This window comes from Cottoperca gobio, chromosome 22 (genome assembly GCF_900634415.1).
Source record: "Cottoperca gobio chromosome 22, fCotGob3.1, whole genome shotgun sequence".
NCBI classification, from domain to species: Eukaryota; Metazoa; Chordata; class Actinopteri; order Perciformes; family Bovichtidae; genus Cottoperca; species Cottoperca gobio.
In genome coordinates, this window is record NC_041376.1 from 1,085,001 (window position 1) to 1,111,786 (window position 26,786).

At 43.9% G+C, this 26,786-nt stretch overlaps 1 protein-coding gene across 3 annotated transcripts in view; it reads right to left on the bottom strand.

The window, feature by feature from the left end:
* The window catches only part of gfra4a (GDNF family receptor alpha 4a), a 228,001-nt gene that overhangs the window by 8,188 nt on the left and 193,027 nt on the right, over positions 1-26,786 (bottom strand). For all 3 annotated transcript variants that reach the window (XM_029460742.1, XM_029460743.1, XM_029460739.1), the window contains 5 exons: positions 20,383-20,664; positions 17,850-17,930; positions 13,320-13,659; positions 9,994-10,103; positions 8,229-8,363 (listed from right to left, as the gene is read on the bottom strand). In XM_029460742.1, the coding sequence (XP_029316602.1) occupies positions 8,229-8,363; positions 9,994-10,103; positions 13,320-13,659; positions 17,850-17,930; positions 20,383-20,653 (937 nt within the window). In that variant the 5' untranslated portion in view covers positions 20,654-20,664. The remainder of the gene's footprint in view (positions 1-8,228; positions 8,364-9,993; positions 10,104-13,319; positions 13,660-17,849; positions 17,931-20,382; positions 20,665-26,786) is intronic.

Sequence of the window (26,786 nt, forward strand, 5' to 3'; positions counted from 1 at the left end):
GGTGTCAAGTAGGTGATGAGGCTCAAAGCTAATGTGAATGCTACAGTACAGCGGGGGGAGGGGGGGCTGCATGTTTCACTCTCATTGTTGTCACTGATGAAAGGAAAGCGCTCGACACATTTACAAGCTTTTCCTTCCAGGTGTCGGCGGTACACGGCTGCTCTCACCTCATTGGTTGAATGTTTAAGTGGTTTACTTTTTATTCCATATTGTACTTTTACCTCTGACAGTTAAAGTTCATTTTCAGATTGTACAAACTAAAACATGAGTATTAAATAGGACATTATTATAGAACTATCATTGAATAGAAAGAAGTTAAAGTGTTCCACTGTCTGCTGTAATACATCAATGATAATAACTTTAAAATGTAACATTTAATAATTCAACAATAGAAACGGCTCTGATAGCTAAAGCTGCAGTTATCAAATGACTGTTTAATATTTAAGGGGTCGCTTGTAGTGAATCATCGCAGTTTCACTTTAACTTCTTCAAAACCGGTCGTCTGTGTTCTCCAGCTACAGCTTCATGCGGAGCTGTTGGTGCACAGTGTTGTTTTTATTGTTGCTGATGCAACTGAATGGAAAACCTGCAAAGCTCGTGCACACAGTGGAACATTTGGAAGCTAAAGAGCTAAACTCTGAATGTTAATGTTGCCCAAAAAGGTCAAAAGGTATCGCCCCGGTCTACCACATGTGACCCGCAACATCCTGCGGCCAAATCTTCCCAGAATATGAACTAACATCTGTGTTTACACAAACGACTGCTGAAAGAAACACTCGGCAGAAGCGATTGCGTTGTTGAAACAGTTGTATTTGCAGTCCCGACTGCAGGAATGTTTCCTCCGTCACAGGTGTAAAAGGAACAGATGCTCAAGTTTGGAAGTAATTCTATTAAATAAACAGATGTTTCGGATTTCAATCCTCACCTGACGGAAACAGATAATTACGTCTCTGCTGCATAAATGCATAACAAAGATGATTCAGAGGGTGTGTGTGATACGAGCCTCCATTCTCCGGACGGCCATTTTATAAAATCCTCACACAAAGAAAGGAAAAAAGGGACGTTGGACTTCGACTTTGTTTCCCTATAAGTGGATTCAAAAGGTCAGTCAGCGTTTTAATTTCACAACTCTGTGGTCTGTAAAGGTGTGATATAATGATGGGGGTGAACACTTACATGTACAGTAAGTAGACTATAGTGCACATTCTGCTGGATGGATGTTTGCAGCCCAGAGGACGCACATCACACCACGTTCTTGGATTCAAGACAACCACAATGAGTTATGATCACATGATGAATTAATATTCCATAAGCCCTCGTGTTCATTGGGCTAATGGGTTACTCTGCAGCAATTACGTTTGCATGAAAGTCACTTCAATTAAAATCTGCTCAAATGAAGACATGAATGAGAGATTCATGGATTAATATCCACAGTTTACACAGGAAGATGGATGTGGTGCTTACAAATGAAAATCACACCATTATTCCATCTTCTCCCAGCGAAGGAACCTCCACATGTCAGGAGCGACTCGCTGGTTATTAGTGATGGGATTTCAAAGCCTTCAGGGGAGTATCGGGGGTATGACACACAAACACTGATTTCTCACAGGATCGTGATGAATTGATCCGTCCGTCGCCTTTGCAAACTAAATTCTGCAGCAATCAATGCGGCGCCCTGACTCGACTCCCTCCGTCGGTGCAACGCTGTGAGCATCAACTACGAGAGAGATGGAGGTGTCGTAGGGTGACCTGTGCACGCTTGTTGCCAGCTCTGCAGCTAATTAGGGAATCTGCAAGTTACGGCAACGAGTCAATAGTGAGTGAAAGGGATTGAGTGCGGCTGACGGCGCGTGCACATCGGCGCCTTGCAGGAAAAGCTGTGGACCGGCATGCTAATGATGCTGTGGGCCATTAGCGTTGGTAGGACAGGTGGGAAAGTGTGCTGCTGCGCTCAAAGTGTGCAGTTAGCTCTTCACCGTGCAGCCAGCCCCCGGCATGGCTGACGGATGAGAGAAGCGAGGGGTGCATCTGCAGATGCCCGCTCCCGTGCCTCGTCAGCCGCCGTCACGCAGAGATGAAGTGCCAATTGATATCTTCAGTTGTAAGCTGTTGTGACAGTTCCTTTGTAAATGTTTGGTCACGGATGTTGAAGCACGACCATCTTGCATCTCTTTGACTTTTAAGTTTCTTCCCGAGGGTTGTTTCTTTTCTTTTCCTGTCCCCATAGGTCCCTAGAAGCATCACTGCAGAGGACATCCTGTGCTCAACCCCCGTCCCCACCCGTCCTGACATCTTGCTGGTTACCCTCACTTTTTCATGTTATACTAAAAAAATAGAATAATTGCAGAAATAAATGAGCTTCACCTCCATCTGTCCTCTCATTCTTTTTCCCTGACACACTCAGCTTTCATAGAAGGAAGAAGTCCGGAGCTGTTGTTGTGCATAGTGATGTGCTTATTATCCCTGTGATGAGGAGGTAAGGTAGGCTGACAGCTGTTTTTAAAACCACAGCGCTCTCACTCCAAAGGGGATCCTCTCCCTCTCCCGTCTGCAAACTGTATTCTCTCTGTCCAACTCATTATTTCTGAGGCAGGAAACCAAATTACGTTAAATTACAAAGTCATCAAAGGCCATCTGAAGTCCTGCCTCAGCAAGCACAAGAGCACAGGGGGGCCCCTGCACAAGAGCACAGGGGGGGGGCCTGCACAAGAGCACAGGGGGGCCCCTGCACGCAAAATAAAGAATTGAGTCTCAGAAAGAAGGTTAGCACCAAAAGACACCGGGAGGAACGACGGTCGTGCTTTGGGCTGCGGTCTGAACCAACAACACTTTCTTCTCTGTACATTGTGATTACACGAGGAACTCGGGGGACAGAAAAACATTAAGGATCTTTCCCAGGGCGGATTCATTTTCCCAATTATTGGCTTAAATCCAAACCCTCGCCACCATTATGCACACGTTCTCCCCAGAATAGAACCGCGGCTCGCCTGGCAAACAAAACTGAACTCCAATTGAGATAAGAGTGCGATGTGCACCGCTGGTCCACGAGCCTCCTTCCCCATTACAAACGCGTTCATGCTCGTTATCACGTATGCGCTGTTTGGATTCAGCCGTTTGCTCGGGCGGGAGGAGAGGAGCGTCGCTCTGCTCAGGGAAATGAGGCCAGTCAGTCTACGGTTTGTTTTTCTGGGTCTCTAAGGAGCTTACAGTAAACAGCACAGAGCGGCAGCCTTGGCGAGCCCGACGCCTGGCTGCAGTATGCACATGAGGAGTTTCATTGAAAGACAAGACATCCATCAACCGGCTGAAAAATACATGCAAGTGCTCGGGAGGTTTAACTCACGACAGGATAATGCTCAGGCTTTTTGTTATCTGCAGTCGGTTACTTAGAGAACAGAAACATTTGAACTAATCTCAGTGTCTCATCCATGTCAGGTGGCAACTGTTGTTTCAAAATGATCATATGTAGAGTGTAAAGTAGTGAATGTGTTCATCAGGTACCAATACAGTTCTGATTGGTACTTTTAAACAAGACATTGGGGAACAAGGGAGTAACAACTGGGGTAAATGCTGGAAAACAACGCTGATACTCTGCAGAACATGTGCAGGTATACTCTGCTCCATACCCTGTGGGGTAAACCGGAAGATAACTCTTTTCTTTCCCAGTTTTGTAACTCAAAATGTACCCAGTATTTACAAAAAGCACCTATTCTGTGCTGCCAGCTGATGTTTTTACAAGCAAACCTAATGTGAGGATGCATTCACTTCTGCACACATCAGTTTGAGCCAACAGTATCCGGCTCTACTATGAAGCGAAGGTTTCCTGCACACCACGGTGGTTTTGTGAGGGATGGGTTTGTTGTTTGGGAACGTTTAAATCACTCTCATTAAAAGCCATTACAGCGAGGCCAAGTGGCCATCCCCTTTGTGCAGCACAATTAGTACAAGTGACTTACTGTACAGAGTTTTGTCACTGGAGAAGACGATAATGCTTTTTAATGAGCGTCATTGAATTTGTATTCTCTTTGTTCTTCATGAACCTTCTTCTCGTGCACATATTCTCCTGCAGATGGTTGTTTTCATGCTTTTGTCTCCATCTTTGATGCTTTACTGGATTATTACGCTCATTAAGCACCAAACTGAACGTTGGCTGCATGTTACCTGCACACGCTGTAGCTCTAACCTGGGGAGTTCACAACATGCACTGGAGAAACAGATGAACATGAACACACGTCGACTCTCATTTATGGTTGATTTGACTTTTTGTTCACGCAGCCGTCTGTTCTGAATCTTATGAATTCTGAGTTCTGAATTATTTCCTGAGTAGAGCGCAGCATCCAGTGTCCTGCTTCACAGCTCGTTAATTATTAAAGGTATGTGTACTGACGGATTGATATTAACATTGATATGCAAACACAAGAATGTGCTTCTGCTTTAGTTTACAGCCGGCAGAGGACTTTGGAATTATTCAGCAGTTATGCGATAATATAGGCTATCAATAAAATACTCACTGAATACCTACACTAGGTCACATAAGGACAAGGGAGGAAGAGAGAATAACTTCTGTTTGATACATTTAAATTACACTGTAAATATATGAATTAATAATAATAATGAATAACTACAGGGTAGTGTCACTTTGTAAAAATGGGGTGTCGTGTGTGTGTGTGTGTGTGTGTGTGTGTGTGTGTGTGTGTGGCTAATCTTGCATACTACTCGGCCAATCAGCCACATATTGTGTGTGCAGATTTATGACTCAAGGGCCTCTAGTGGTTTTGGTGATTCTAATTAAAATATATATATACTGTTGACTGTTTCATAGCGTCATCGACCGCTCAGTCAAACATCTTTACCGTGTGATCAACAACTGCTTCAGTTTGGAATGTAGGGATTAGGGATTGTCCCAGATTTGCCTCGTGTCTCACAACCTGAAGTTTGATTACAGCAGCGGTCGTTACAGACACTGACACTCTTCTAGAATATCTTTGAATTCTGATTGTTGTAAAAGGTTTTCAGTGACTGAGTTGTCGTTATGTAAGATGCTGTGTATGTTTGCGCTTGGGGACAGAAGCTTAGTTGGTTTTAAAGTAAGAATAAAATACTGAGGGACAGTAATAAAGAATCTGACAGCAGCTTTTATGTCCCGTCATAGAAATAAATAATGTTCTGAACATCTCATGTAGAAACTTGGTCGTGTCGAGCTGTTGACTCTCAGATGATGTCAATCTCGAGGGTTACCGTGAACTTCCCACTCGAGACGCAGAGCCGGCGTGTGGGGACAGTAGAGCAGGAGCAGACAGTGGAGCAGGAGGAGACAGTAGAGACAGTGGAGCAGGAGGAGACAGGAGGAGACGGTGGAGCAGGAGGAGACAGTAGAGCAGGAGCAGACAGTGGAGCAGGAGGAGACAGTAGAGACAGTGGAGCAGGATGAGACAGTAGAGACAGTGGAGCAGGATGAGACAGTGGAGCAGACAGTGGAGCAGGAGGAGACAGTGGAGACAGTGGAGCAGGAGGAGACAGTGGAGCAGGAGGAGACAGTGGAGACAGTGGAGCAGGAGGAGACAGTGGAGCAGACAGTGGAGCAGGAGGAGACAGTGGAGACAGTGGAGCAGGAGGAGACAGTGGAGCAGGAGGAGACAGTGGAGACAGTGGAGCAGGAGGAGACAGTGGAGCAGGAGGAGACAGTGGAGACAGTGGAGCAGGAGGAGACAGTGGAGACAGTGGAGCAGGAGGAGACAGGAGGAGACAGTGGAGACAGTGGAGCAGGAGGAGACAGTGGAGCAGGAGGAGACAGTAGAGCAGTGGAGCAGGAGGAGACAATGGAGCAGGAGGAGACAGTGGAGCAGGAGCAGACAGTAGAGCAGTGGAGCAGGAGGAGACAGGAGGAGACAGTGGAGCAGGAGGAGATAGTAGAGACAGTGGAGCAGGATGAGACAGGAGGAGACAGTGGAGCAGGAGGAGACAGTGGAGCAGGAGCAGACAGTAGAGCAGTGGAGCAGGAGGAGACAGTGGAGCAGGAGGAGACAGTGGAGCAGACAGTGGAGCAGGAGGAGACAGTGGAGCAGGAGGAGACAGTGGAGCAGGAGGAGACAGTGGAGCAGGAGGAGACAGTGGAGACAGTGGAGCAGGAGGAGACAGTGGAGACAGTGGAGCAGGAGGAGACAGTGGAGCAGGAGGAGACAGGAGGAGACAGTGGAGACAGTGGAGCAGGAGGAGACAGTGGAGACAGTGGAGCAGGAGGAGACAGTGGAGACAGTGGAGCAGGAGGAGACAGTAGAGACAGTGGAGCAGGAGGAGACAGTGGAGCAGGAGGAGACAGTAGAGACAGTGGAGCAGGAGGAGACAGTAGAGCAGTGGAGCAGGAGGAGACAATGGAGCAGGAGGAGACAGTGGAGCAGGAGGAGACAGTGGAGCAGGAGCAGACAGTAGAGCAGTGGAGCAGGAGGAGACAGGAGGAGACAGTGGAGCAGGAGGAGACGTAGAGACAGTGGAGCAGGATGAGACAGGAGGAGACAGTAGAGCAGGAGGAGACAGGAGGAGACAGTGGAGCAGGAGGAGACAGTAGAGACAGTGGAGCAGGAGGAGACAGTAGAGACAGTGGAGCAGGATGAGACAGGAGCAGACAGTGGAGCAGGATGAGACAGGAGGAGACAGTGGAGCAGGAGGAGACAGTGGAGCAGGAGGAGACAGGAGGAGACAATGGAGCAGGAGGAGGAGAGACGCTGAAGCCACGTGTCCAGTAGACTTTGGCTCAGTGTCTGGCAGCGGAGGGTCTCTGGCCGCCGCGATGGAGCCGGAGCTCAACGCCTCTCGCGTGATGATAAATTGATACTTTGTTGTTTTTGTAATTATTGAACTAAGACTTGTAAACTCTGACAATCTGTTGAGTCCCCACATGACAGCAGCTGCAGTCGTCTCTGGTGTCATTTGTCTGTCACTGGTGTTGTTATTCATGCCGACAGCTTTGTAAGAACCTGTCTTCTTCTGTTGTTAGATAATAATAACCCAGAATAAACGCCAGTGTCTGCTGTGACACCAGCAGCTACAGCTTGTATTACTTTGTCACTGGTGTCATTCTTCTTTCACTGGTGCCATCACTCACTCAGAGGGATGATCTCCCATCATCACAGCGTTGTTGTTGTTGTTACAACAAAAGGTAACAGATTACAGAGGATTGGTGGGTAATCCTTATGTAACATCAGCTGCAGTTTATCACTGATGTCTTCATTTGATCATTTCTCCTGCCACTCAAAACTACACGCTGACATCATCCTGAATAGACTTGTGTGTGCAGTGATAAATGTGCCAACATAATGTAAACACACATATTATATGGGAGTAACCCATTACTGTGTGCACCAGCTATTAATAACACGGGTCTGTCACTGCTGCCATCACTCAGGGCTCGTTTGTCTGCGAGTCTTATTTGTGTGAAGAAATAAATGAGTAGAGACTGAAGTAAACACGCGGAGATGAAGAGTCTTTAGCGTGTCACTAGTCGCTCCCTCGGGATACTGACGGGGTCAAAGTGTTGGTGTACAGATGACAGTTTGTACTTTGATGTCTGTTTGAATGATGAATGGATGCATTTTATATATGAAGGTTATGAATGAAAATATTGTTTAATTAATTGGAAACAGTCAGATTGTTTCTTGCCTCGCAGCAGCTCCATCAACAAGACAGAAGAACAACGATGCACACGTTTAACATACGATTAAAGATCCTTCAACGCACGTAACATCTGGGATTAAGCTCCATATTTAATGTCAGGATTGACTTCGATCTAACTCCATTAAATCTCTGATTTGTGTTCGCTGGTCAGGACATGGTTGGGCTGTTTTTCCATCGCTTGAAAAGCTTCATCATAATCATATGATATATATATATATATATATATATATATATATATATATATATATATATATATATATATATATATATATATATATATATATATATATAAAGCTTTTCAAGCGATGGAAAGACATTTGATATCATATTTCTGTAGAGCACTGACATAGCAACCAGAGTATTCAGTAAAACCTTGGAGAACTTCATGCTTACATGAAGTTTCATTTGAATGTGTTTTTTTTTGCCTAAAAAAGTCAAATTTAGGGCTTTTATTCTGAAAATATTAATAAAACAAAATGGAAAGCTTAGAAATATAGATTCCTCTTCAGAACCTATGGGATACACACGCGTCTCGTTCTTATTGTGTCGTTACTCACTCAGGCAGACGTTGTCGTGGAAGGAAGTGAGCAAGTCGCTGCATTGCTCCCTGTGGTTGCCGCTCGCTGTGCAGGAGCACCAGGGTCCCACGTTGGATGTGGAGTTGTCAAGGTAGTTGGGAGTTATTGTGCTTCCTGTAGCGAGGAGGAGAGGAGGAAGCAACACAGGTCTGTATGTTACCAGGCATAGTGATAGTGAAGACATACTTGTCACATTACTTACATTACCACACAATGATCATGAGATCACACCAATAAGAATCTCTTTTATTATATATATATCTATATATATATATATATATATATATATATATGTATATGTATATATATATATATATATGTATATGTATATATGTATATATATATATATATATATATATATAATGATGTACGTAAACTTTATAAACTCCTCATAAAAAGAGCAAAAACAGAAATACTGAGGAGTTTAATGTCCCAACAAATTGAACATTTGAGCAGAATCCTCTGATTTAATCTTGTTATGCTTGATTAGGACTTTACCCCGATTATCAAATAAAGGCGTTTCCATGGCAATTTCTATCATCGTAGTCTCGCTATAATCAAGTTAAGTTGCGTGGGAATGTATTCATGGTGAGAGAAACAGAGGAATATGTTGATTAAGCAGGAAGCCTGCTTATCAGATGCTGACTGCTTCACTCCTGACAGGACTTTCATTACTGAAGCAACAACGCTGAACTGTAGACGTCACGTCTCAAAGGATGGGGGTGTTGGAAACCAGCTTCAGCTAAACATTAGTCTCATCTTTCGTGACAGGCAATCATTTTGAAATGTGATTTTCTCCGTGGATGTATTCATCATATATATTCATAAGAAAGAGTATTTGATGCTAAAGCAGTTTAAACAACGAGTACAGTAGCAGTGGTTGTTTGCTAACATGCATGCGGCGGCGGCGGCAGCAGTAGTTTGGTGAACTTTGATGAGCCCAGTGGCTCGCAGTACAAAGTGCAGCCTTGATCACGGAGCTCTCTCAGATGTATTCTTTCCATGCTGTTCTGCCTTTGGAGCGTTTGAACAGGAAGTGATTGGGAAGTCATTCACCAGAAAGGGTAATACAGCCTTGCAGCTTGTACTTTTTAAAAGAGGTGTGAAATAGAATTGCTGCACTTTGAGGCAGTGTGGTGAAAAAGTTTTGATTTACCTCCATTGATTTTCTGGGTTCCAGACTTCCAAACAACAACACCTCAGAGTCTCTCTTGTCCTTCAGTTGGCGGCCAATCACTGCTGCACACCTTCCTGCGTGTGTCTCTCTTTATCAGCCTCCCTCACTCACTAAACAAACGTTTTATTCCCTCATTTTGCAGCAGTTCAGTGCCGTGTTGTTGTCCTATAATGACATGTTTAGACTGACGGTTTTCTTTAACAAACTTTTGTGCTTTATATGATCTTTTGTTAAGTTTTTATCTAAAGTACAATAAGCTGTGTCCCACGCCTCTGCCTGCTCCCACTCATCGTCACGTCAGGGATAATTCCCTCAAAACAGCGGTCAATAGTTGTAATTGCACCACTTATAATGCCAACGACTTGGCCGAGCCTGCTGCAGCCACATTAATCAGCGCTGCATCGATTGTTGAACACCGCTTCTCATCACAATCGTTGATTCATTCTTTTGAGTCCTGTTCAGTGCACTTGTCTGCTCTCCGCCTTCCTCCCTCTTAGACCTTTTTGTTCCAGATCCATCACAGAAGGTGAGTGAGCCAGAGCTGGCACAGAAAGATTGAGTTCTTACCAATCAGGCCGGTGTGCGCAAGTAGACATGCTCCGTAGTTCTCCTGCTTGCAGCCACTGGCGCTCTGCTCGGAAGGTTGGCAATCATACTGGAACTGTGCCCAGCGAGACCTGTGGGAGCAATAACATGCCATCCATCATTTACTCGTGCTTGGCTGCCGCACACATCACGTTACAGAGGGGTGTCCAGCACCGGTTCTTTCTCTATATGACAGGATGTGGGTCTGAAACCCACAACGCTCATCTACCTAGCTATGCTCCTACATCAACTCCCTCCACCCTTCAAGATCTCACGCTCTGCAGCACTTCAACCCTGACTCCAGTCACCTCTGGCGACGTTCATCCCTCTTTCCTCCCCACTTTTCCCAGATAGGTGTCTTGTGGAAGGCTGCCAGGCTGTAAAGAGTCAATGAGGGGCAAAGATAGGCTTTGACTCTGCTCTCCAACTACTGCAGGCGCTGTCTGGCAGGCCTGGCCACGAGGAGATTAGACAAATATGGATCTTCCATATAAATACTTCCTCCCACAGCCGCTCTGCCTCGCCTCCTTCACCTTTCCTGCCAGACGGCAAGACATCTAGCCTCATCATCATCATCATCGCACAAGGCTATCGTGGCCATCATATCGCATCAGCCGCCCTCGTCGACTGGCATTTGTAACGGGATCCCCTCAGGGCAGCACAACTCCCCGCTCTCCCCTCGTTTGTCATGTCATTGTAATGATGTGCGTAAAACTCATAGGCTGTGTGCTAAGTGAAGGCATCCTCTGCAGGCTGCCGGTTAATGCCAGCTGACTGGTGGGGGATTGGCGGGCCGCATAGGGGCCTTGAGATGCTCCATCCATCGGGGCGGCAGTGGAGAATAATGCCTGATCGATAGCCGTGACAGATGAAGCCCTTTGTCTTCCTGACATTTGAAGAGGAACTAGATTAAACACTGGCCACCATTTGCTGTCAGAGTGAGGGTGTGTATGAGAACTCCATGTGTGATCGAGAGAAATACGCCGCCTGAATGTTAAAGTGTTCATGAAGACATTGTTACTTTTCTGATTGGATGCTGACAATTAACATTTTAATGAAAGCTTTGTTTTCATCAGTGTCTCACAGGATACACAGGGATTTAAAACAGAATAAATATATAAATATGCTTACTCATCTTGTATAGACGGTCAGTCAGTCTATGATCCTGATATATACTGATATATACTTTCATGTCAAGTCATGTGTGATGATAGCCGCTCTGACTATTTCACACGGTTGATTCTTGTCTGGCTGCCATTAAATTCTGCATTCAGAAAATGTGGAATTTAATTGAACTAATTAAACACAGTTAATGAGTGTAACAATTGAACTAATTAAACACAGCTGACTAATTAAATCTAAATGAACATATCATAGCAGTCAGACCTATCTTCTAAGACACACAATGCCATTTATTGTCCTGAGGGAAAGCCATGCAACACCATCACATCCACAAAGCACTTCATATTCAACACATCGGAGGTGGAAATATCACATTAGCCATGAAAGTTAACTTGAGCAACTTCTTTTCAAAGTGTAATACATTTTCATATAGGCTATGTGTTTATATATTCTTTATTTTTTGAGACTGTGAGAAACGGCATTTCGAGCTCAATAAAATTAACACTTTTTTTAGCACCAGGTAGCACCTACAGCAGAAATCAACTGCATGTTTTTGCAAAAGAGGTGTTGTTAGAAGCTGGTGACTGAGGCGAATTACTGTAGCTAGCAAGCTAACAGCTAGCTAGCTAACTGCTAACCAGGACTAATGCGCTACAACAGGTAGGCTATCCAAGCTAGCTAGCTTGCAAACTGTTGCGCAAGCTAGTTAGCTTAGTTGCTAACAGAATAATAATGGACTCCTGTTGACAAGGCATTTCCTGTTGAGCAGTTCGTACTCTGATAGAGGATATTAAATACAAGTTGCAGTGCCTGTTATGGACTTTCCTTTCCCTCTAAAGGTCAGCACAGGCAAGACAGATTGTTACCAAAGGTCTCAAAGTTTATAAAAAAGTTTAACTAAATGGAAAACATTTGAGCAAATGCACTAATCACGGCAATTTCAATTGAAATAAACAGAGTTCTCCATGAAACCTTTAATGCGGGTGTGACTGCGCATGTCTAATGTGAAAGTATTCTTCACATTACAGAGAAGCATTAACCGGATCTACAGCTCAACAGAGCTTTTTAGCCTCTCTTGGTTCATTGTTTTGTTCTGACTGTTGGTTCAGACTCAGTGCTCTTGTGAACCATGTTTTCAGCTTTGTTGAGCCAAATAATCTGTAACAAAGCGACTGTGTGTGTGAAACTACGTGCCCAGGTTCCGACAGACAAAGAAGCTAATGCTGGAGCAATATCATTTTTTGGAAACTAAAGGAGAAACCAGCTAAAAGGAGAGTGAATATTGGAGTTACATTCATGAGGTGGATAGAAGTACTATTCCAATTAGTACTAATGCATCAGCTGTCAGCTGGATGTGCATGTAGGCACAATTTGCCGACACACAAGCCATAAATGACCACTTTTGTTTAGCTTGTCATCTAGTGGCCGAAAATCAGTTCCTGCAGCTTGAATGTAAGAAATGATCAGTTATTAGATGTAACTTTATTACTGATAGTGTCTGTGTTCATTGCGCTGGTTTGTCTGTATTGTTCAGTAGTTCCAGCTCTCACTGACTACTCATCAAGCTTAGTCCACTGTAGATCATCTGTCCAGTGTGGAAAACGCAGAGAGCCAAAGTAAACATTGGCTGGCGAAGCTGGTCAAACATCTAACAAGACAAAAGGAGGTGCTACATCATTTTCTCCAGAGTTGGCAGATCAAATGTGTCAGTAACCTCAGACAGGTGTTTGCTCACTAGTTAAACATAAAACCCTGATAAGCTGCCAGCGTGTATAAAAGCTTGGTTCTCAATATATGTGGGAGTCCGCTTTGTCCATCTAACCTTCCAAATAAATGTACTTCAGCTTTATCAGAGCATCGGAGTGGTCCTTGAACACACCAGAACTTTGTATGGATGACTTACTTCCTTACCTGACCGACCTTGTTAAGTCTCAAGTTAATACAAATTCTATTTTATACTTTACTAATACAGAACAATATCTAATAACTGTGGTGTGAACGTTTAGCACTAATGAAATGTGCACATGATCGCAGTATCTGAGAGAAAACATGTAATAACACTGTTGGTGATCCTTGAACAAAAGGCCCATTTGCTGCAAAAATGATCAGTTCAGTGAGTCGAGTGATGCCAACTCAGAGAATTAAGTGGGAAATGTTTGTGGAAGCGTGTAAGTCAACGTTTCTACCTGCACACGTAGTCTGCTTTGCAGATCCGCAGCTGGGCCAGGCAGTTGGGCTTCTCCTTGTCTTCGTAGGAGCAGGACGGCACGATGGTTTGCCGCCGGCGCTCTGAGCAGGCCGTGTCGGTGCAGGGACAGAACAGCAGCTCGTGGGTGTAGTCGGGGGGAACGCGGTCAAAGAACTTCCTCAGTGCCTTGTTGCACTTTGCTCGGTTACATGGCCCCGAGCGGGCTGACGGCTGGATGCAGGATGAGACGTATTCCGTACGAAGCTTCTGACACGTCTCATCTATGTTACACGCCTTGGCGGCATCCAGGCAGCGGTTCACCGTTGTTACTTCAGACTCTAGAAGGAGAAGACACGGAGCAGAAAGCATTTCATCTCTCGGTGTGAGAAAATCAAATCCCAGCCAATGTTTACCAATGATTTCAAGTCCTAATTGGAGTTAGTATTGACTCTCAGCTCCAGACTCAGATGCAGTGTTGCATTTACAGATGCAAAGAAGATATGTGTACCTTGAAGTACAAACTAAACCAAAATGATGCTTATATGTAATAGGCCCTCTTGCAATGAATAGAACATGAATGGGGTTTAAATGTTGCATGAGCCCGGGCAGTGGATGTGTTTCAGCCGAGGCCTAATGGCTGAATATTTCATTCTGCTGGGTTAATGCGGAGTGGCAGAGCTGAAAAAGCGTCTCCTCCATCTCTGCTGCCGCACAACAAGGCCTGTAATTACTGCTCCTTCCCCTTTCATCCATCCATCCATCTCTCCCTACAGCTGGGTCCTTCCCTCACTCACCTGACTCCCTCGCCATCTTCCTCCCTGTGTGTCTGCCACTCTCACCGCTGCCATTACCCCCCACCCCCACTCCATCTGTCTCTTCCTACATTCAGCTCGCTCTCCCTTCTCCTCCAGCCGTTCTCCCTCAACTTCTCTCCCTCAGTGCCCGTGCTTCCTCTGCCGTCCGCGCTAATGAGCCACCTCTGCGGAGACAGTGGAAAGCCCATCTTTTTGTAACCATCTTTTTTTGGTCGCATCATTTCCCAATCCATCATCATGCGTGTGTGTGTTTTTTCTCCAAGCGACCTCCCAGTCAATACGGCCATGATGACGCTCAGCTACTCTGGCAGTGAGCGGCGCTCATTAGTCTGTAAACTGCCTGTAGTTGTGTCTCCTGGTGAGTTCGGCTCTCACTGAGCTGTCATATGAAATATGAATGGCCTTGGAGAGCAAGCTAACAACCCATCACAAAGCATAGGTTATTCCCAACTTAACTGCTAAGCATGCGGGGGGAGGACGCGAGGACCTGCCGGAACTCCAGGCTGGGACGACAAATTGCATCCAGGGAAACGGAATATGCAAACGCTTTCATGTGCAATCCTTGTTATTGTGTTTCTTTTACAGCCGCTATTTATTAAGAGGAAACTTGCTGATGCTTTCATCCAGGAACATCCCACTTCACATTCATGCACATGTACAGCTCAGAACAACCCGTCCAGAGATGTTCCTCGCCGGAGGCCGAATGCTCTCACGCTTTCCAGTCGCAGGTTAATATTCTATACAATTAAATCTAATATTTACATTTGACTCACAGCACGTAGGTTTCAGAGGTAGTTCTGAGAAGTAGTGTACAAGAGTGTCGCCATATACCAGTATTAACAATAACTGTGATACAGTTGCTAAATGCATGAAGTGGAAACACAGTTGCTGCCACTGTTAGAGGCCAATGATGCAGAACATCGAACAGTCTCTCACGACCACTGACTTCCCTTTAGTGAACTGATGAATTGGTAAAGGGTGACGTACTCTGTTGTTTGAACACTCCCCAAAATATGATGAGCTGTGGCTCCGGCTCGCATCTTTGAAAAGGGTCATTACTCTGTTCCAGGGAGAGATGCGATAAGGTCGGGAAAACATCCATTAATCACGTCTTCGTTGTTTTGGCAGGCGACTTGTCGAGATGCATGGCATGGAAGTGAACTCTGACCTCCCGGGAAGTCGCTGGAGTGAAATCTACGAGGAGACTGTACAGAGCTTTCTGCAGCCTCCAACAAGCATCGTATGTGTGAAGTCTCAGCAGCGTGGCGTCATATTAAAGATGGTGGGAGTGAAGTGTACAGCGTGATGGAGAAATGAAGCAGGGATTCTTGTTTTTGGCCACAAGTTACTAACATTTCCACAACTTGAAGGCTGATGGACAAACAAAAAAGCAGTTTCACAGGTGCAGCAGATTCCAGCAGCGAAGTGACAAACAACCTGTCTGCTTTCCCACCTGCACGCTCTACCAGCACACAGTGAAGGGCAGTAAACACTCCCACAACACCTTAAAGAAATATATTCACAACGTAACCCTTTCCCTATACAAAATGCTAATGAATATCGTCCAATACAGGAAAACATACCAAACAAAAGCCAACAACCTCTCCTCTCTCTCTTCAAGGTAACTCATCAGGTGACTCAGACTGATTATTAGGAGTTACCAAAATAAAAGCACAACATAACATGAACTTCCTGTATTTGTCTGTTTTCCCACTCACACACACTCGAGGTGAGAGCAGCTCATCTGTGATGTTTACTGGAGAACAGGTGATTTCTTAAGGAATATAATGAACTGTAATTATGAAGATGCATATATACGTTGAAAGGAGCCAGTTGAGGTGGTTCATCTAGTAAGGATGCCACCTGGGCGCCTCCCTAGGGAGGTGTTCCAGGCACGTCCAGCTGGGAGGAGACCCCGGGGAAGACCCAGGACTTGGTGGAGAGATTATATCTCCTCACTGGCCTGGGAACGCCTCAGGATCCCCCAGTCGGAGCTGGAGGATGTGGCCCGGAGAAGGGAAGATTGGGGTTCCTTACTGGAGCTGCTGCCCCCGCGACCCGATCCCGGATAAGCGGTAGACGATGGATGGATGGATGGATATATGCATGAAGATTCTGTGGGAATCATGACTGCTGCTGAGGCAGTTTCACCACAACGCACTGCTGAAGAGTTCTGCTGGGTTTGTAAATATAATATGTAATAAAGACGTGGAAACATGCATGAAGACGAGAGGAGCTGCAGTGTGCAGTCCCTCTGCTGGGACTATATGTACGTGTTCATGGTAAAGATGCACAGGAGAGGTGGTGGTGGTACTGGAGAGTCTGGTTAACCTTTAGTTCAAACATGTCGCTGCATCTCAAAGATTCAAAGAGGGTCAAACCTGCGGAAACCAGATCCAAGCTGGAGCAACTTCTTTCTTTAAGTGGCTCGTGTGCACATGTTTTAAAGTGCTGTGGGGAAATGTAGCAGTTCAGATGTGCGGCCTACAGATTGACTCTATTGTAAAGCTTAGTTTGCATGCTCCCTGATCTCTGCAATGATACCGGTGAGTTTAACGGTTAATCAATCTGAACATAGCAGGAAAACACCTGGAGTCCTGAACCGGCCTCGTCACGCTCTGAAATCATTTGCTGTGCTATAAAAACAAAAAGCATGTGCAGCTTTATTGTCAGCTTGCATTACTTCAGGTCTGAAGTCATAAATGTTGTATTTGACGCTGATCTCTCGTTGCTATTAGGAGCTGCAAACTATCATCTTGCAACTTTAATATCAGGAGGAGATTGAGGATCCCATGATAAATATAATAAACGTGGCTGCTTGTTAGAATAAACAGTGAGCTGGACTCTCCTGAGCAGCGCAGTCAAGATGACACCGCATCGCAAGCCATTCATAATAATGTAGCCGAGTATTTCCAATATTAAAGTGTAACGAATACTGTTTGCGTAGGGGTCCTTGCACAATATTGATGTAGTGAAGGGTTATTTTTGAAAGCAGCTAAGTAGACGTGTGCTCGGCTTTATGTTGAATAAACACGGAGTTGAAATGTTTAAACAAGAAGATAATGTTGTCTCAAAGGGAGGACACAGCGTCATTTAAACTTGTTTGTGTGTATGTTCAACATTTATCTTTATGCTGTATGGCATATGCATGAATGCATTCCATACTAATCACTTCATTTAAGTCATTATTTAAGTTTCACAGACTCTCCATCTCGGCTTCACTCATCCATCGCATAATTGCTGTCGGAGAAAACAAAACACTTGACTTTATGTCCTCTCATTTGTGAGCAGCGCCTCTTACCTCCGTCAGGAAGACGTGCAAACAAACCATCTCTGTCTGTCTTCTATTTTCTCTTTCTCCCTCTACACCCCTTACTTCTTACCCCCCCCCCCCACCCCCTGGCCCCCCACTGCTTCCAGATGCATTAAAGTAAATAGGTAATTAATCTGTGCCTCGGGGGCTAACGGCAGCACATACCAGCCCTGCGGCTCGCCCACAGGCTCAGAGGCAAGAAAGAGGCAAAGAGTGGGTTGTTACTCATCAAACACTTTGCAAACCCACCCGCTCAGACCTCCGCCTACTCCGTCAGGATAACGTCTCCATTTGCTCTTTTTCTGACACATAACTTGGCGTGGACCCAGATACTTATTTGGGTAAAAAAATTAAAAAAGGATGTTTTTGATCATTTCTTTTGACTGAGGTGAAGACTCACCTGCAGCAATGGAAGCCAGACGAACATAGTCGGAGCCCCTCTCCTCCGGTTCGTACGGGTAATCCTCCACCAGGCTGAGTCCTGCCAACACAGAGGAGAGGGGTTAGTGCTGTTGTCATGACAACCCACAAAAGGGCTGCTTGTTTCTTCTTCTTTTTTTAATGCAGAATTTGTTTTCCCATGTCCTGAAACACTGACACAAGGATTCAGTATTTATCATAACAGTTACATGATAATAATAATAATAATTCATGCACGGCCGGATTAACCTGCAAAGATATGCTCCTGCGGCATCATATAGACGTCCCATCTCTGTGCATTGTGCATGTACCCGGTCCAGTAGCAGCACATAAATGACCAGAGTACAACCAGTACTAGAAAACTTTGTTAATATTGTGAATATAAAACGAGTTTGCAGAACATTTAGCCGCGCTGCATTTGGACACATTTTTCTATAAGAGCCACAAATCAGTGGAACGATTGGAAAACCAACTGAACAGCATGTTAAAGCTGCGACCTGCACGGTTATTCCCTGGTTCCTGACTTGCTTTTATCTGACGCCATACATTCGTGATGTGCTATCGTGTGGAGCTTTGTCTCGTGTCTGTGTGTTTGCATCATGTCTGTTATTGTGTTCTTAGCGTTGACCTGCTACAGGTCCACAGATGTGAAGGAGCTTGAAGCTATAATCTGGTACTGTACAGGGTCCCTTTTAAATGAAATGAATGAATAAACACAGCTGTGGTCATATGAGGCAGAAAGCCAATTAGCTGCCTTTTAACTCATAAAACGGGTCAATCAGCACTTTGATGTGTCGGTTGTCCAAACAGTTTACTGAAGGAGCTTTAGAGAGGCACGTCATCTTTGCCCAAAGATACGGCAGAATTTAAAATATTAAAACAATGAACTAACGTTATGAGTGTGGACGTTATGTCATAGATGTCTCTGTGTTGTGTTGCAGAGACATCTACTGACATCAGCTAGCTGACAGTTCGGCCCGTAATGTGAAGAGCGTCAGTGCAGCTCCAGTCTGCTCTCAGTGCAGAGGGAGAAGAAGCACAGCTGCCCGACTCCGGCAGACTCGGGGCCTGTCAACATCACATCCATGATCCTGCACGTTTTCATAGTTTGTTTTGATTAAATCCAAAGTGGCAGAAATGAGAAAAGCAGCTCGGGAGGAGAGTGTGTGGGAGAGAGGGACAGATCCTCCGTCAGCAGTCAGCAGAGAGCTCTGATTCAGCAGACGCCGCGCCGGATCCTCAAACTTTGTGTTGCTGCCGTGACACAGGTTAGACCCAGCGCTGCATCAGCTCGCTGTGACTCCCCCCGGTGCTGTGACACCTGTGACTCCCTGTGCTGTGACCCCCCGGTGCTGTGACTCTCGGTGCTGTGACTCCCCCCGGTGCTGTGACACCTGTGACTCCCTGTGCTGTGACCCCGCGGTGCTGTGACTCTCGGTGCTGTGACTCCCCCCGGTGCTGTGACACCTGTGACCCCCCGGTGCTGTGACTCTCGGTGCTGTGACTCTCGGTGCTGTGACTCCCGGGAGCTGTGACTCTCGGTGCTGTGACTCCCGGGAGCTGTGACTCCCTGTGCTGTGACTCTCGGTGCTGTGACTCTCGGTGCTGTGACTCTCGGTGCTGTGACTCTCGGTGCTGTGACACCTGTGACTCCCTGTGCTGTGACCCCGCGGTGCTGTGACTCTCGGTGCTGTGACTCTCGGTGCTGTGACTCTCGGTGCTGTGACTCTCGGTGCTGTGACTCCCGGGAGCTGTGACTCTCGGTGCTGTGACCCCCGGTACTGTGACACCTGTGACTCCCTGTGCTGTGACTCTCGGTGCTGTGACTCTCGGTGCTGTGACTCTCGGTGCTGTGACTCCCGGGAGCTGTGACTCTCGGTGCTGTGACCCCCGGTACTGTGACACCTGTGACCCCCGGTACTGTGACACCTGTGACTCCCGGTGCCAACATACAAACTATGGAAACGTAACGTTACACAGAATACAGTAAACACACACATCTAAGCTCCATGTGAAGATGAGAAGACAGCAGTGATGAAGAGTGAAGAAATGCACAGTAAATATGTCAACACTAGAAGAGAGAGATACAGCTGTACAATATAAACCTTAGAATACAGAACATGTGACTGTGCTGATGGTTCTAATGATTGATGAGTTCAGATTGTATGGAGCCAGTTCAGAGGTGACGTTCTGCTCCTCCACCACCTTCTACCACCTTCTACCATCTTCAAGGAGTGTTTCTTTCAGTTGTTTCAAACATTTTTGGGCTTTTCTCGCCTTAATTAGTGCGTCTGAAGACAGACAGGGAGGTGGGAAAGAGAGGGGATGACACAATAATCGCTCTTTTTTGTATTTCCGCCTGGAATTTACAGTTGAGCTCTCTGGAAGCGGAAGCTAATTCATGTGTAATGGGCGGCACACATTTGATAATCCCAAAAACATAGTGTACCTGCCCCCCCCCCCCCCCCCCCTCTGGGGAACAGAACCATGCTGTGTGTTCAGGCCAGTCTCACCGTGCAGCACAGACTGATGCAGACTCCAGTAGATACTCAGGCAGTTCTTCTCCTTCTTCATTCCTCGTTTACACTGGCAGCGGTGCAGAGGAGTGGACAGCAGCGCCGTCATGGCATTCTCGCACTGGTTTCGCGCCCCGGGCCCCAGCTTCACGCTGCCGTCCCCCGCCACACACTGCCTGAGGGTGCGCAGGCGCGGGCTGCATGAGTCGTCGCTGGAGCAGGTGTCTCCGGCACGCAGGCAGTCACTCTCGCCTGCAGAGAGGGCCATGCGTGGGACTCCTGCAGGAGGACAGACAGAGGACGGGTTAGTGTCATGCAGCGGTCCACCACGACGAGTGTTCAGCTCCAGCGCAACACAACATTTAATAATACTGTTGAGTATTAATCCAACACTAACAAATAATAATAAATCATTCAGGCTGCAAATTAAAGAACAGGCCAAACTAAATGATACAAATGAAAATATAATAAATATGACTTCATTTATTAAACTATTAAATGCGTTTTACAAATAATACCGGCGGCACTAAATCATTCAAAGACCTATAATTTATCTGAAGGAAGATGCAAAACACAAATCCGTTTGAGTAATTGTGGAAAGTTACTCCCCTGACAGTAGCTCGTAATTGTTGAATAAATCTTAACGGACAAAGTGACACATGTTCTGGGAATACAAGACACACAACAGGAAGAAAACTAATAATAATACAAGGATTGAACTGTACATGACTGCATGAATGATCAAGAACATGTGCATGAAACCGGTTTTTGTTGCTGTTATTCGGCTACTTAATGTTGTAAATACTGTGCCAGCAAACAATGACGAGCGTCCTGACAGACAGGGTCAGTGTTAGATGAAAAGGTATTCATATGCATGCGTCCCTCCCGTGCAGGTGTACAGGCCACTTAGTGCTGCACGTTATGTTTCATAAACGTGTGGGACTTGTGAGACAGTCCCTATTACTCCCCACTGCGACACACTTTGATGTGTACAATTGGTGGATTGTTCTTTAAGCAAATCAAACTGTTAATATATTTTATGACCCACTGAATCATTGTTAAAATGTAAATTATATTGAATTAAATAATTGGATTACAGTTTTACTTCCCTTGCCAGAAGCGGTCAACGACCCATCTCACTATTGTATTCCAGCGTTTTAATATCACATTCAGAAACCCGAGGAGGGGGGGGGCTTTATTATTCATGAATTCAACAGTCGTCACATAGAATTCATCCGACACCGCTGACTGGATTTTGATGAAACTTTGCATCTCACCAATACATCTTGACATGTTCACAATTACCCCGAGGTGTTTCATCTCCAGTCAAAATAAAATGTCAGATTTGTTACAGATTGGCCCGGAGAGGGGCTTCATCATTTGTGTGGGAACAACTTGTTTACTGTTGTCTTGTTTAATGTGGCACTAACAACATGCTAGCTTTACTCCCCTGAGGACAGTTACTACTTGTTTATTCCCAGCTGCACAACAGCTTGTAGACTCTTAAAAAGTGATGTAGCGTTGTTTAATCCATCCGTGTGTCTGGTTAGGGATAACTCGCACATAAAGTATATTATTATAGCAGCGAACAACAGGCTCAACATCTGAGAGATGACGGAGTCCAATGATGCATCCTTCCAAACTGCACAGAGAGTGTACAGCGTGCTAGCTGCTCTGTGAGGCCGCCCACATGGGTTTGAGCTAAATGCTAACATCAGTATGCTAACATGCGGATGATTAGCAGGTATAACATTCACAATGCTAATGTTTGCTAGTTAGCAGCAAAGCTCAGGCTGTCATATCATTGGTTTGACAGGACTTTGGTCTTGGACACATTTTTTAAAGATGCTGCTGCTCGAGAAAAACGTCAGGAGACCACTAAAGGAGGTTTCTTTGTCTGGGCACCATCCATATAATTCACCAAATTTCATGGCAATCCATTTAAATATTGTTGAGATATTTCAATCTGGACCAAAGCGGTACATCGACCGACCAGCAGAGCCATCCCCAGAGCCATAGCTTTGTTCACTCATTGGTGGATTCGCCAAACATACTTCTAACCCACAGAACTTTATTTTTCTACTTTAGTGAAACCCCAAAGTTTCCAAACAGCGAATATGTCAGGGTGAAATGTGTGTAAAATGATGCACACAAATATTTCCACTTGAGGGAAAGGTGCAGCCAAATAAACATGGAGTCTGAGGTTCGGATGTGTCATACATACAGAGCTGGAGACACAATGAAGTCACACAGAGAAGTGGGAGAAGAAGAAGTAATATCCAGTACAACTGTGCAGCTTTGTTTTTTAGAGAGCATTTAAAACAATGTAAATGATAGTGATTAGTTTCAAACAAGTGATTCACTGAAGAAAGATCCCTCTCAACAAGTCATCTTCTAAAGACTGTAAAGCAAAAGGAGAGAAAGGAGGAGATAATGTAATTCATGATGCAAATCAGCTCCACTTGTGAGTTTTCTCCCATCAAGTGAGGAATCGGCCTCATGTTTGACTGAGAAAACTCCTAAAATGCACATTTGCATTGGAAATACATAATCTGATTTCCCCCGTGTGGTAGTTTGCTTTACTCTTCTCTAAGAGAAACACTATTTAAACATATTTAGAGTTGTTCTTTCGCTGCTCTTATGCGAGTATGTGTCGCTGCAGGTGGGAGCAGATGTGCGGGCGGTGTGCGTGTGGGTGTTCTGATATGAAAGGTGGAGCTCAGAAGAACCTAGAAGCTACGTTTGGCTTCCCTCTGCTTCAAGGCAGAAAAAAAAGGAAAGTATTCCAGTGTGGAGAGAGAGGTTTGATATTTGTCTGAGAAATTAAGCAGCACTCCAGATTGTAAGAGATAAATGTTTGCCTGGAAACAGCCGCAGAGGCGCAGCGGCAGTTCAAAGAGAGACAGTCAAAACCAATTAGGACAAATCAGTTGCCTTGTCATTCAAATTCGTTCCATCCTATGTCTTCCTGTTGATCCCACCGAGGTAAATAATGTCTGTTCTCCCCCCTCCTTCCCTCTCTCCGTCTCTCGCTCGCACGCAAACACACCTGCTCTGGTTCAAGGAGCAGATTCTCAAATTCAAGAAGTGTTTTTCAAGCGAACGGGTCACGCAGAAACAAAACTGAATGTACTTTTACTTCCTCTGATCTCGGAGCTTCATTCTCGCTGCCAAGCACAAAAACAGCAAAGACGAATTTGCAAACAAAGCGTGGGACTGTCAAAGAATTAGCATTAACTGAAAAATGATGTGTTTGTTCAAACCCTCGATCCTGTAAGCACGTAAACATGTGGATCCACTGCTGTAAGTACTGAGATGTGACGACACACAAACTAACACGAAATAACCTTTCCCTATCTGTCGCCGCTCACTCCTCTGCTCAGAGGGAACAGGTGTAGGGGAGCTGAGAGCCTCATCGGGTGTCTCCTCACGTCTCTCTGCCTCCACCCTAAACCCCAGGCTCCTCCACAGCCACCAGGCATCCGTCACTGCCATCAGCCGCCAGCTATCAGCCAACCAGAGAGCGCTTCCTTCTAAATCTAGAAGAGCTGCTCCACACCAAGGAAGCTCGATAACGTTTGATTCTGGATATCTGGTGGTTAAACTGGGAGAACAGAGACCTTCATGTGTTATAAATCACATATTACGTATTCGCAGAAAACAACAATTACAATGTGACGTCTTTAAAGTTGTGTTCCCTAAAGACTCAAAGTTCAGGATTTATTATGAATCCATTGTTGCTTTATGAATTGTTCTATGTTCATTATTTGAAAACGTATTTGTACACAGACGTCTGAGATATTGTTTTTAACATAATTACCCTCCAAGGTTTTGTCCATTTTACTTTTATTAAAGTATTTTTTATATATATATTATATATATAAGTATTCTTAAATAATAATAATAATAATAATAATAATAATAATAAGCTTTATTTGTATAGCACCTTTCATACAAGAGTTGCAGCCCAAAGTGCTTCACAGCAAAAATTAAAAGCATTAAAAATAGTTTTAAAAATACCATTAAAATAGTATTAAAAATAGCATTAAAAATAGCATTAAAAATAGTTTTAAAAATACTATTAAAATAGTATTAAAAATAGCATTAAAAATAGCATTAACAATAGTTTTAAAAATAGCATTAAAAAAGTATTAAAAATAGCATTACAAATAGTATTAGAAATAGCATTAAAAATAGCATTAAAAATAGCATTACAAATAGTATTAGAAATAGTATTAAAAATAGCATTAAAAATAGCATTAAAAATAGCATTACAAATAGCATTAAAAATAGTATTAAAAATAGCATTAAAAATAGCATTAAAAATAGTATTAGAAATAGCATTAAAAATAGTATTAGAAATAGCATTAAAAATAGTATTAAAAATAGCATTAAAAATAGCATTAAAAATAGCATTAGAAATAGTATTAAAAATAGCATTAAAAATAGTATTAGAAATAGCATTAAAAATAGTATTAGAAATAGCATTAAAAATAGTATTAAAAATAGCATTAAAAATATTATTAAAAATAGCATTAAAAATAGCATTAAAAATAGCATTAAAAATAGCATTAGAAATAGTATTAAAAATAGCATTAGAAATAGCATTAGAAATAGCATTAAAATAGCATTAGAAATAGCATTAGAAATAGCATTAAAATAGCATTAAAAATAGCATTAAAAATAGCATTAACAATAGTTTTAAAAATAGCATTAAAAAAGTATTAAAAATAGCATTACAAATAGCATTAAAAATAGTATTAAAAATAGCATTAACAATAGTTTTAAAAATAGCATTAAAAAAGTATTAAAAATAGCATTACAAATAGCATTAAAAATAGTATTAAAAATAGCATTAAAAATAGTATTAAAAATAGCATTAAAAATAGTATTAGAAATAGCATTAAAATAGCATTAGAAATAGCATTAAAATAGCATTAAAAATAGCATTAGAAATAGCATTAAAATAGCATTAAAAAAAGCATTAGAAATAGCATTAAAATAGCATTAAAAATAGCATTAGAAATCACATATATTTACACACCATGGTCCTCTCATCAAACACTCAAAATTCAACTATCACTCCCGCCTATCATTACACATTACACTACTATGGTGGTACATCAAGGCGTGCTACCCGAACCGAAACCTGTATTATTGTAATGTTAGGAAGAATTAAATGAAACACGTACGCTCAGTATCAAGAGATCGATCTTTGCTCCAGTCCTCGGTGTCGCCTGTAAACTTCATTCAGACTTCATCTGATATGTTCTTATGCAAACAAACTCTTCTTCCGAACTCAGTGGAACAACTGGACACAGATTGTAAAGAGAATATATTCCCAGGATGCCCTAAAGACAAAGCAGCAGTCTTGGGAATACAAGCAAGTGTTGAAGTCGATGCTTAAACTTTAAAACTCCAACTTTACAACGCTGACTGAACAAAAGATCTAAACTAATAAGTGAGGAGTGAAATAGTTTTCTCACTTTGAGGCGAGGCACCGTTTTGATGTTTTTTTCGATTTGTTGACTAGAAAACACAAACATCTTCCTCCCCATCAGTCCCCGTGTGTCTGACTTGCGATAGACTGTATGATGAATCCTATTAGATATAACAGGCGCTTGGATTGTTTGTTAAATCCTCAACAGTACTACCGAGGGACCGTGCTTTTGTTACTGTACACTGTAGTTCCTTATTAGACAACTGCGGCTCCCTCAACACTTTTTAACCGAGTTGACTCACCGTCTCTGCCGGGGTTTCTTCTGCTGTGTTGTCTCTGTTTTCAAAGACACTAATAATGCCCTCTCTCCTCTGCAGCAGTGTTGCCAAACAAAATAAAAATATTCTTCCCATAAATGCATGCAATGTGAAAGCACGAACATATCCATTCTCACACACACACACACACACTCCACTATTTAGACGCTTTACCATGAATTTAGTTTGCAGGAAAACTTGCTCTACTCCTCCCCTCCCTCTCTCTTCTTCTCCCTCTCTATCTGTATGATTGATTATCTCAGATTAAGATAAAGTCACTAAAAAGACACATTAGTAGCAAATGTATGCATCAAGAACACATCTCTCCACATTTAAGAGCAGGCTAAAGACTTTCCTTTTTGATAAAGCTTATAGTTAGGGCTGGCTCAGGTTTGCCCTAGATCAGCCCCTAGTTATGCTGCTATAGGCTTAGACTGCCGGGGGACACCTCCCTGCTCTCTTCCTTCTCTTCCTCTCTCCTCCCCTCCCTTCCTCTCTCCTCCCCTCCCTCTCTTCTTCTCCCTCTCTATCTGTATGCATTTATGTAAATGTATGTTACTAACTCATCATCCGGGGCATCATCCCCAGAGTGTCTGTCTCTCATGTAGCAGGTTGCCACTGATAAAGTTTACGTCAGGATCATG